This window comes from Trichosurus vulpecula, chromosome 4, assembly GCF_011100635.1.
Source record: "Trichosurus vulpecula isolate mTriVul1 chromosome 4, mTriVul1.pri, whole genome shotgun sequence".
NCBI lineage: Eukaryota > Metazoa > Chordata > Mammalia > Diprotodontia > Phalangeridae > Trichosurus > Trichosurus vulpecula.
Genome location: NC_050576.1, coordinates 181588580 through 181600430, shown reverse-complemented (window position 1 = coordinate 181600430; position 11851 = coordinate 181588580). Strand labels below are relative to the sequence as shown.

The 11851-nt window shown below is 48.3% G+C and overlaps 1 protein-coding gene across 1 annotated transcript; it reads right to left on the bottom strand.

Moving 5' to 3' along the window:
* Positions 1 to 58: 58 nt before the first annotated feature.
* On the bottom strand, positions 59 to 10873 carry LOC118845434 (synaptic vesicle membrane protein VAT-1 homolog). The gene is made up of 6 exons (XM_036753341.1): positions 10204 to 10873; positions 6874 to 7081; positions 6380 to 6550; positions 6195 to 6284; positions 2910 to 3151; positions 59 to 1866 (listed from the first exon to the last, which is right to left on the bottom strand). Exons 1-6 carry the CDS (start codon positions 10606 to 10608, stop codon positions 1783 to 1785), a joined length of 1200 nt encoding a protein of 399 aa, XP_036609236.1. The 5' UTR covers positions 10609 to 10873; the 3' UTR covers positions 59 to 1782.
* Between the last annotated feature and the right edge of the window lie 978 nt (positions 10874 to 11851).

Below are 11851 nucleotides of genomic sequence, written 5' to 3'. Positions count from 1 at the left end.
CCTTCCCCCACCCAAAACACACACTTACACACTGGCACAAAACTCTGTGGAGACAAGCTAGAGGGACAGCGCTTTATTGACACAAACACAAAGGCAGCTTTGGCGGTGGGTGGATGGGGGAGACAAATACACAAGCAGAAAATCACATTTCACCTTAGGCCTTGCTTAGAAAACGAGGGATGGATATGCTATGTCCACCCCCTTCCCCACAATGGTCATTTGGCAGTGGCCAGGGCGGTGATCTACCTGCCCATCATCCCCCATTCTCAATTGAGAGATGGAGGGAGGGGCTGACAGTGCCCACCCTCATAATCCTGACATTTGGCCTCCAGCTCAGGGACCCAAGGGCAGATGCCCAAATCTGCCTACTGTTCTCTTCCCTCTCCCCTAACCAACCAGTCCCCAATGTAAACAAGAAATCCAGGGCTATGTTTAAGAAAATTGCCTCCCACATTGAGGAGAGCAAGTTGGTTGGGGCCTTACAGGACTCAATCTAGAATGTGCTTCGAATTTTACTTTGGTCCCAGAGTTTGGAAATGGACGCAATTGTCTCTAAGAGACCAAGCTGGTAAATTCCACAGTTATCTGCAAGGCTGAAAACAGACAGATTGGCAAAAGGGTGGGGAGTTTTTTCCCTCACCAAGCCCCAGAGACTACAGGCTGTCTGCATCCCCACCCCCTCAGACACACACAGGAGATTTTTGGCAGTGCAGTGGGACTGGAAACCCCAGCTCCATCAGAACAAGGCACCTGGGGAGTGCTGGGGGTGAGAACCTAGGGGGAAAAATACGCTTATACTCCCCACGAGCACAAGAAACTTTTCAGATGCTAAGGCACTGAGAACAGATCTAAGGAACTCAGTGGAAGGGGGGAAGCCATGGAGACTCCTGCCAGGCCCCCTCAGAGCCTAAGGGGGCAGTAAGAACAATCTAGTCACTTCCCTAGGGTGTAAGACACAAACTAGGTTAAGACTGTGGAAGAGCCCTGTGTTAGGAAAGGCCCAGTTGTGCTTGTAAAGTCAGGAATAAGGAGGAGGAGCATGCTAACTGGGCTTAGCTACTGACGAATAATAATAACTGCTAACATTTATACAGGGTGTCCCAGAGGGATTAGGGCCATTTTAAACTAATTTAAAATGGCCCTAAGACTTCTTGGATACCACATACATCATTTTAGAGGCTGGTCAGCTCTGGGGCTGTTCAGACTTAGCAGGAATCTGGAGTGCAGCTGAAATGGGATGTGTACTAGACAAGGACAGCCCCCCTGACCCCCACCCTGAACTGGCATTTCAGTTTCTTTGGGGGAAGTAAAGGGGGGTAGGATTGGGGAAGATTAAGCAGAGACCAACTCATACACAACAGGGCAGGAAGGGTGGGAGGGAGGAAGAGGTTAAACTTGGCACAAGCAGGACAGAAAGCCCAGGGGAACAAGAGGTGGGGTGGGAAGAAGCAGCTGGGCCTCTGGGTGGGTCCCCGCCCACTCAGCAGGGCCCATACATCCAAGTGGTCACTTCCTAACCTTCTGGGGGAAGAGGAAGGGAGGGGAGGCAGCCCTGACCAAGAGGAAAGGAATATGATTGGAGAGAGGTCATCACACCATGGAGACCATCCCTGACCCTTGGAAGGGCAGTGTATTTGGGAGAACTGAAGAAGGAAGAAGGCAGAGACATCAGTAGTAACCCAAAAGAATATGACTTCCTGACCTCTCCATTCTAGGTCCCCCAAGTCTTACCCTCCTCCTCTCTGCCCCCCAACCTTTCTCCCCTGCCATGATCCTCCCCCTCTAGTTCTTCTTCTCTGAATTGGGCACCAGAATGACTTTGCCCACATTCTTCTTCTCTTGGATTTGCTTCATGGCATCAGCCACCTGTAGGGGAAGAGGGGAAAAAAAACCACTGAAGCTTAATGGTGGAGGAAGCAAAAACATCTGCTCTTGATCCTTCATGTTCCCATCTATGTACCCCTAGACGGAGAGTAATCCAAGGTATTGCTAAGGCTCATAGGATTTGGAGTTGAAAGGGACCATCTAGCTCAATTCCCTTTTACAGATAAGAAAAACTGAGCCCCAGAGAGATTTGGAAGTGACTCGCCCAAGGCCACAGGGAGAAAGCAAGAGAGCTAGGCTTAGAACCCACATCTCTTGGCTCCAAATGCAGTGTTCTTTCAATCTCTTCTCAGCTACCATCATGATTATGGGGAGTAGGCCTTCCCCTACAAAGGCTGTAGAGAAAGCACTGTACAGTGGAAAGAGGACTGGACTTGGGAGGAATGAAGGATGGAAACAAGCATTTATACAGCACCGACTGTGTGCCAGGCACTGTGCTAAGCACTTTCACAAATATCCTCTCATTGGATCCTCACAACAATCCTGAGAGATAGGTGCTATTATTATCCCCATTTTACAGACAGTTGAGAAAATCGAGGTAAACAGATTAAGTGACTTATCCAGGATCACAGAGCTAGTAAGTGTCTGAGGCTGGATTGGAACTCAGGTTTGCTGACTCCAAGCCTGGCACTCTATGTACTGCATCACCTGGCTGCCTTGGTGTCAGGCAAGGCCTAGGTTATGATCTCATCTCTGATACCTGCTATGTGAACACAGGAAACCTCTCTGAGTATCCCTGTTCTCCTATGTAAGACAGAGGGCATCATTCCTATGGTATCTTGTATTTCAATGTCCAGCTTCACAAAGGAGGCCGCTTGAAGCCTACGTGGGCCAGTCCCCAGCTCACCTTCTCAAAGGGCCAGACTGAGTCAATATGGAGCTTGATGTGGCCCTCCCTGTAGAGGGCCATCAGCTCTGAGTATCCCTGCCCTCTTATGTAAAAATTCCTATGGTATCTTGTATTTTAATGTCCAGCTTCACAAAGGAGGCCCCTTGAGGCCTGCTTGGGCCAGTCCCCAGCTCACCTTTTCAAAGGGCCAGACTGAGTCAATATGGGGTTTGATGTGGCCCTCCTTGTACAGGGCCAACAGCTGCAGCACCACCCTGTTGACCAGCTCCACCTCATCCTCCAGGAAGTGGAGGTGGAAGCCACAAATGCCCCGATTTGCCTGAAGCAGCTGCAAAGCAGTCACGCTGAACTGATTCCACCAGGTTTTAACCATTGCTATCAGGTTCCGTTTTGGGCCGGTCACCACGGTGGATGTCCCTGTGGAAAAGAGAAGACAGGACACATTCATCAAAAACCACCCATGTCCACTACTGGTGGAGGAAGGAATCGAGTCTCACTGGCGAAACAGAGCTGTCTCTCAAACAATCTCCACCGGGGCAGGAAGCAGCAACTCAGAAAATTCCAAACCAGTGCCTCATCCCAAAGCATTTTCCAAATAGTTTTAGAATGTACCAATTTGCTTCAACGCAGTAGACTGATTTTTCTATTAGTGTTTGTCTCATGCAAATTTTCAAAAATAAAAACATACAAACATACACACAAACATATAAACACACAAAATATATACATACATATATGCACACATGCATGTACATACATATTATATAGAATACACTTTGAATATAAAAAAAATTTGGTGTACATATTTAGTATAGATTTAATATTACATTGTATATTAAATATGCATATCCTTTAGAGGCAGCAGCAGAGTATAGTGGCCTTGGCCTTGGAGTTAGGAGAACTTCAGTTCAATTGTTGCTTCTGACACATTCTGGCTGTGGGACCTTGTTCAAGTCATTTAACCATCAGAACCCCACAGTATATCCCTTTAAGTTTCTAAGTTGAAAAGCAGTATTGATTTGCATTAATAAGAATTTCCTCACTGGGTGTTCTCTAAAACTACAGGTCTGTGAAAAATTAAATGTATTAAATTTAAAAGTATATTTATTTATGTATGTATATTAAACGCATACGCAAGGGGGCCAATAGGTACACAGAGTGCCCGCTGGAATCAGGAAGACCCATCTTCCTGAGTTCAGATCTGACCTCAGACACTTACTAGATGTGTGACCATGGGCAAGTTACTTAACCCTGTTTGCCTCAGTTACCTCATCTGTCAAATGAGCTGGAGAAGGAAATGGCAAATCACTCCAGTATCTTTGCCAAGAAAATGACAAATGCAGTCACGAAGTATTGGACACAACTGAAAATGACTGAATACCTGATACCTGTATTTATGTGTATACACACACACACACACAAATATTGTATATTCATGGAGAGAGACACAAGACAAATGCCATAGTAGAGAGAAGACCAGCCTTGGAGCCAAGAAACCTAGACTCAAGTTCTATCTCTGACATATGGTAGCTAGGGTGACCCTGAGTAAGTCATTTCAGCATATAACGGACAACTCCAAGACAGTAAGTTATAGACAAGTTCTGGTTCTGCATCAGTTTCACACTGATGAAATCACAAGACCAGGCCATGCGCCAACCCTACCCCCTGAAAAATAACTAGAAACGTAAACATTTTTATTGGGGAAGAAGGACTCTTACTGTTCAGTTATTTCAGTTGTGTCCAACTCGACCCCATTTTGGGGTTTTCTTGGCAAAGATGCTGGACTGGTTTCCTGTCTCCTTCTCCAGCTCATTTGACAGATGAGGAAACTGAGGCAAACAGGATTTTAAGTGACTTGTCCAGGGTCATACAGCTAGTAAGTGTCTGAGGCCAAATTTGAACTCAGGTCCTGCTGACTCCAGGCCTGGAACTCTATCCACTGTGGCATCTGAAGGAAACCTATTGTACTCTGAAGTACTCAGAGTATTTTCCGGTATTTGCTTATGTGCTTGTGCCTATTTTCATATAGTCCTGTCATTGGAGCAGAGTTGACAGGGACCACAGAAGCCATCTAGTCCCACCCATACCTTCACAGGAGTCCTCTCCTATAATATTCCTCACAAGTAGTCATCCAGGGAGGGCTTTTGGCCAGCATGACGATAACCTTGTGGATTTTCTACTTCCAACATCCCAGATCTTGTCTCCATGGACCTAACTGCCAAATTGGCAGGCAGTCTCTAACAATTGTCTCAGCTGGATAACAGCAAGCATAGGCACCATCTTTGTTGCATTTGGGCTGGTTCTTGAACAGCAGACAGGCCTGTGGCAAGGCCGAGGCAGCTGCCTCCTTTCTAGCAACATAGGGCTTCCTGGAGTCTTTGAGGCACAGTACCTCCAGGCATGAGAAGGCACTTTCAGGAGAGCTTTAGCACCATCAGCAGGTTACTACATGTGGACAGAGTCTACACACTTATCACTTTATGGCTAGCAATTATTCCATTGTGATAACACACTAGTTTGTTTCAATAACCTAGAACCAAAATCTAGGCTGTGTGCAATTTTTCTGCCATTATACGCAGCACAGTCATAAACGCCTTTGCAATTCCTGCCCCCCCACCCCACCTCTTCATTTTGGTTATTGCCTTGTGAGATATTCATCCAAGTGGAATTGGCGAGCAGGTCAAAGAACGAACATTTCTATACCTCTTGTTACACATTGCCAGTCTCCTCCCCCAAAAGGAGGAAGCAACAGATGATTCAGGAATAACATTAAGATGACTCTGCATTCCCTGGAAAGTGAGAATAGCAACTCTCAGGGCATGCTGGGGGACGGAGGGGGAAGAGAAGGGAATGAACATTTATTAAGCATCTACTATGTGCCAGACACTTTACAAATATTATCTCATTTGATCCTGGAGGATCAAAAGCCCCTTGCTCATCCCCCTCTCCAGCTCTATCTTTCCCTAAATCCCTTCAGTGGGAGTGTGGCATGGTGGATAGAGTGTTACACCCAGAGTCAGGAAGATCTGTGTTCTAACTGACACTCAGCAGATCTGTGATCCCAGGCAACACTTGGTCTGTTTCTTCACCTGCAGAATGAGATGCCCAGACCTGATGCCTCTAAGGTGCTCCCATCTCTAAATCTATGAAAGAGAGGCCAACTCTCTTTCCTCAGAGCTTTGGGAATCCTCCCCACTCCCCCACCCATTGGCTTCATCTACTGACCCTTGCCGCACTTGGCTGTTTTCTCCCTAACCCATTCATTAAAAATCGAACTTTTAAAATAAAACAAGTTTAAAAATAAATCAATAAAAACGTACTTCAGTTAATCCTTAAGAAGGTTAACACCATGCCAAACAATAGGTTGACAAGCATTTACCTACTATGTGCCTGACACTTCAGATACCCCAGTTCAATCCCTCTCCTTCAGTGTTTCTCCCCTACCCCCAAAACAACTCACCATAGGTGATAACTTTACCCATTGGTTTCAGAAGGTTGTAAGCTTTGTGGGTGTCTGCTCCACCCAGTGGATCCAGGACAATGTCCACTCCTGTAGGGAAGGTCACAGGAAATCAGCAGGGATGGAGATGGGGAAATGGAGCCCCTTTCCATGATACACACACATGCTTTTCAGAATGTGCTCACCTTTGGGAGAGATCTTTTTGACTTCATCCACGTAGTTGGATGTGTGGTAGTCAATGGGGTGGCTGACCCCCTTCTCCTTCAGCACCTCATGCTTGCTGGCTGAAGCTGTCCCAAACACGGTCACGTTCTCCACTGTCTGGCACAACTGGATGGCTGCCAAGCCTACCCCTCCTAGAGCCAAGGGACATAGAGGGGACAGTCACAAAACCAACATATAGGAGGCCAAGTCTTCTGGCAGGCCCTCATGCCCCTCACCTCCCACTCTCAACTTGCAGGAGCAAATTGCTATGGAAACCACACTGCCAAACCCAACCTGGAGCCTGGATGTTGTCAAGGCAACAGCACTGCAGAGGCTTCTGGGAGGCTCCTGGGCAGTAAAGGCCAAGGTCTCCCTGGTGTTGCCATGGCAACAGCCAGCCTGGTGGTTGGGGGAGGGGGCAAGGGGAGGGTTAGAGAGTGGGACAGGCAGACAGAGAAGGAGAGTCTGGCATTACCTGCGGCCATGTGCACCAGAACACTTTGGTCAGGACGGAGATTGCCAAAGTCAAAAAGGACCATGTAGGCAGTGATGTAATTGACCGGCAAGGCAGCTGCCTCCTCAAAGGACATGGCATCTGGCATTGGGAATGTGTGGACAGCTGGTACAGTCACCTCCTCCTGCCACATCCCAGTATGCACCAGCATTATCACCCGGTCACCTACCTGGGGGAGGAGGAAGAGAAAACGACTTTTTTCATTCAACAAAGAAATCATAGGATATCAGAGCTGGGAAGAACCTGACTCAGTTCATCTGGTCCAAGGGGTCTTCACCTTTCTTGTGTCATGGACCTCTCTAACAGTCTGAGCAAACCTTTGGGTCTCTTCTCAGAAAAAAAATGTTCTTTTAAATGCATAAAATAAAATACAAAGGATTATAAATGAGTTGTGCTGAAATCCAGTGATCAAAACCGTTTTTAAAACAAGACCGTGGACCCCAGGTTAAGAACTCTCAACCTAGTACAGCCTGCTCGTTTTATGCAGAAAGAAACTTAAGCCCAGAGAAGAAAGCAATTTACTTAAGGTGATTTACCTAAAGTTACACAGCTCCAAACAGTGGAGGACATGGGACAGACCCAGGCGTTCTAATTCCGAGGTCATGTTCTCTTATTTATTTAACGATTGTTCAAGGCTGTTCTACACTGCCAGGGGAGGGGGCAGAATGCAGAGATGAAAAAAACCATCCCATCTCTTAAGCTTAAGTCGAAGAGGGGAGACAAAGCATGTACAAAAATGAGCTCTAACGGGAATTCAAAGAAGGCAGAGCTCCAACTTTAGAGGGTGAGATGGTAGTGGGAATCAGGGGAAGATTTTCTGGAAAAGGGAGCATTTACATTGGGTCCTGAAGGATGAGACAGAATACAAGGTATTCCAAAAGTTTTAGCACAGTTTAGCTCAAACAGCTTTAAACTACACTAAGGCTTCTGGAACACCCTATATACACAGAGAGGTTATTGGGTACTGAGAGACACCTCACCTCTATCCCTCCATTCCAAGACGGAGAAATACTCTCCTTCTACCCCTAACACACACAGCACAAAATACACAATGACTAGAGTGAAAGCAGAACAGACTATTATTTGGTCTCCTCCAGCTCAGCAGCATTTGGGGGGCGGGGGGGATGGGATCCTCTCTAGGGTGGGGGTGGAAGGTTTGTTCTTCCTCCATGGGGAACATAGAGATGTGGGTGGGGGTGAGATCCCTGGACAATCAGGGTCTGTCTCAGCCTTTGCCAAGAATGATGGGACTCCTGCATGGTAATGAGAAGCAACCCACTGGCTGGGAAGGGGGAGGGCGCACACATAACCCACACATAACCCCCTTTCCACCAAAAAGTCTACTATCCCCAAGGCCTACATTCTTTACGTGGTAGGGAGACTAAAACATGCAAACTGAAATACATAAATCCCTTTCTCCTGAACCCCACTCCCCAGAGTCCAGGGCAGGAGCCTTAGACTGAGTTTAACATGGGGTCATGGAAGGAAAGCAGGAAAATATTGTTCTCTAGGAAATGGAGGTGAGGTAGGGTTAGAAGAACCCTTTGATTTAACAGGATCATAGATTTAGAGCTGTAAGCTGTTAGGGACCAACTTCCCCACATTTTAGAGGTGAAGAAAATGAGGCCCATGGTTATACAGCCAGTATGCATCAGAAACAGGATTTGAATTTGGATTTTTTGAACTCCCAAGCCTCCTTTCCCCACGCCAACAATTCATTTACAGGACCTTCCTGTACAGGGCCCTGGATGTGCCCTGTATAATGGTTCCACACGGCCCATATCCCTTAACCTCAGCGGTGAGGTCAATTCAAAGCCCAATTCTAGACCCTCACTTCGGATTCTTCCTTGGGACAGGATATCCGTGGGAAGGTCTGTGTATATTGGTTGGGGGAGATACAGAGAATGAATGGCCTTTAATGGTTTACAGGAACATGTGGCTGGTCACCTCCAAATCCCTCATGTACCCTCCCTCATCTCTTAAGGTCAGCTTCCTAGCTAAAAGGGTAGAAAGGTCTGATACCAATTTGAGGTTAATAGACAGTAAGAAGGAAAGCACTGGATTTCAATGGAGTTTCAGTTAGACGTTTATCAGCAGCCCTTTCCCCCTAAGCCATGGGGCACTCTGTTCCAGGGACAGGAGTGGGAAAAGGTCTCTACTAAAAAGATCTCTTTTGTCGCTGATCTATCCCCTCTGCACACACGTTTCTCTAAACTTTGTTTTCCTAAATGAAATGAAGGGCAGTGTCTGAGATTAATGATAAATTAAAACAGGATGCTGTGACTGGTTGAGCAGGGACAACCAGCTCTTAGTGCCAACCCCACCCCCAAAGCTCTGAAAATCGGGACCAGGGTCCCAGTGGGGGGCTGCTTTGTCTGATCTCTCCCTGGGGAGGGTGCTCAGAGGTTTCTGGCCACGCCTAGCCAGCAGCAGCAGCAGCAGCAAGAGTGAGCCAGGCCAGTTGTGTGAGTCACGGGCAGGAGAGATAGCAGGATGGTCACAGAAGAAGGAGCCTCTATGAATGCCCCCACCCGCCTCCGATGCCTCTTCCCTAGATCCCCCCTCCCCACGCCCCTCTTCAAATCCTAAGCTAGTCTACCCGGCAGAAAACGCCCCTAGAAAGGGGGGAGGAAAAGAGGGGGTAACTTGTAGGGTAAGAGTTCCAATCCTCCCTCTTGTAGAGGGTGGGCGTGTCCCTCCCTTAACTCGGAGTTAGGGAGAGGTAGTTCCCTCCCTCCGTCCCCGCCAGCTGCCGGGGTGCATGTGACTCTGGCCCTGGCTCCCCCTTCTGCACCCCCAAACCCAATGGCTTTTAACCAACGTTGATCCACGCCTCACCCCTTTGCCCTCACAGAGAACGGGGTGCTACAGACCTTTCCTACCGATGGGCACAGCCCAGGCCCAACTGTTTGATGAAAAGGGGGGCGGATTCAACGAGATAGGGGGCTAATCCTTTTTTGGGGGGGCTGGCTGTGCAGCTCACTCTCCGCATGCGCAAGGCCACCCTATTGTTTTTCAGTCACTGACGAAGGGCGGCGGCTGCAACTGGACTGACATATGAGGTAGAGTCTCCCTCCCAACAATCACCCCAAAATTCCTTATCCGCAGGACTAATAAGGAGCCCGAAGACGGGGAGGGCTCATCTGCAAGTCCTACACTGTTCACTTCCCCAAACACACCCACACATCCAGCTCGCAGTCAATTTCCCCTGTGCCACACCCCCGGTCCCATCCACTCGCCCATCATGCCTGCAACCCCCACACCTCCTCCAGACCCCTAGAGCCCGCTCACCTGGCGCTCGCTGACTCCCTCTCCCACCGCAATCACAACGCCTGCACCCTCCTTCCCGGGGATGAAGGGCAACGCCGGCAGGCGATCGTATACACCCTGACGAACCATGAGGTCAGCAAAGTTGAGGCCGCAGGCTCGGACCCGAATGGTCAGCTGTCCGGGGCCCGGGGCCGGAGGGGCAGCCGGTCGGCTCTGTAGCTTCACTTTGTCATAGCCGCCAAAGCCTGTGAGCACCAGGCAGCGCAGCGGGGGCCGCTCCGGGGGAACCTCGTCCTTGGTCGCCTCCGACGGTTGCGGAGCGGCAGGCTCCTCCGACTTTTGGGGCTGCGGAGGGGCATCGCCCCCTTCTCCGGCCGCGGCCGTCGCTGCAACGGCCACCTCCGCTGCCTCCCCCTCTGCCGACATGGCTCTCTCCTGCTCCGTCCGTTCGTCGCGGGTCCCGGCTGCACAGTTATGGGGAACGAGCTCCGGGAGCTGAGGAAAGGGAGGCTAAGCGCGCGGGGCGGAGCCCGGGAGGCTGAGTTAAAGGCAAGCTCTGAGGGGGCTCGACCCTAGTCAATTTCTAAGTATCGGTCCGGCCTCGGCGCCAGCCCCCGCCAGAACTAAACGTTCCCTGCACTCGGAGCAGTTACGTTCTAACAGCGCTAACGTTCTACTACAGATTTCTTGTGGGAGAGACAAAGGCGGGGCGTCTTTCAGGGAAGCTGAGGGTACTGGGCAGCAGGCTGAGAACTTATGTGTGTTAGTAATATTGTAAGAAATTAAGAATCTTAAGGGTCATTGTTAGCAATAATGTAACAAATCTATCCCCAAACATTTATTAAGTGTCTTTATGTACCCGGCGCTGGGGATAAAAATGCGAAGAATGAAGCAATTCCTACCCTACATTCTTATAGCACTTTAGGATTTTTCTTTAAAACAGGGGGTGTCTTTGCTTCTCCCTTTCCCCTACCACTCCTCCACAGAGTTTTGCTTTTGAACGCCGCCTTCCTCAGTTTACCGTCCCTCTTGATTCCCCTCCCTTTTCTTACCGTTTTCCCCTTGCTACTTCTTCCCTCCCTCCCTTTTTTTCCCCTTTCCCCTCCTACTGCCTGTAGGGCAAGTTAGATTTCTATATTTATCAGAGTATGTTATTCCCTTCTTGAACCAAATCCCATGAGAGTAAAGCTCAAATACTGCTCTTCTCCCTCCCTTCTTTCCCTCTAGTACAATACGTTTTGGTGCCTCTTCATGTAGTGTAATTTACCCTTTTCTACTACCTCCTTATCTCCTCTCCTAGAACCATCCCTTTATATCTCTTAATTATATTTTTTAATCATTGTACCGGTTATTTGATACTGATACCCACAGTCTATGAATATCCCTTTCAATTGTCATAATAACTACACTATTCTCAAGATTGATGTGTATATTTATACATATATAACATATATAAGACAGAATAATCCTATATAAGGATGTAACTAATTAGCTTTATTGATTAACTAGTGGTTCTCCCCCCCCTCCCCGCCCCCCTGCCCTTTACCTTTTTATGCCTCTCTTGAGTTTTGTATTTGGAGATCAAATTTTCCATTGAGCTCTGGCCTTTTCATCGGGAAGGTCTGGAATTTCCTTATTTCACTGAATGTCCATCACCTTGCCTGGAAAA

Coding starts and splice junctions, on each gene's coding strand:
- LOC118845434 (XM_036753341.1), bottom strand. CDS start 10,608: ATGTCGGCAGAGGGGGAGGCAGCGGAGGTGGCCGTTGCAGCGACGGCC. Junction 6,285..6,379: donor CAAAAAGATCTCTCCCAAAG/GTGAGCACATTC, acceptor CCTTCCCTACAG/GAGTGGACATTGTCCTGGAT. Junction 1,867..2,909: donor CAGTCTGGCCCTTTGAAAAG/GTGAGCTGGGGA, acceptor CTTCCCCTACAG/GTGGCTGATGCCATGAAGCA.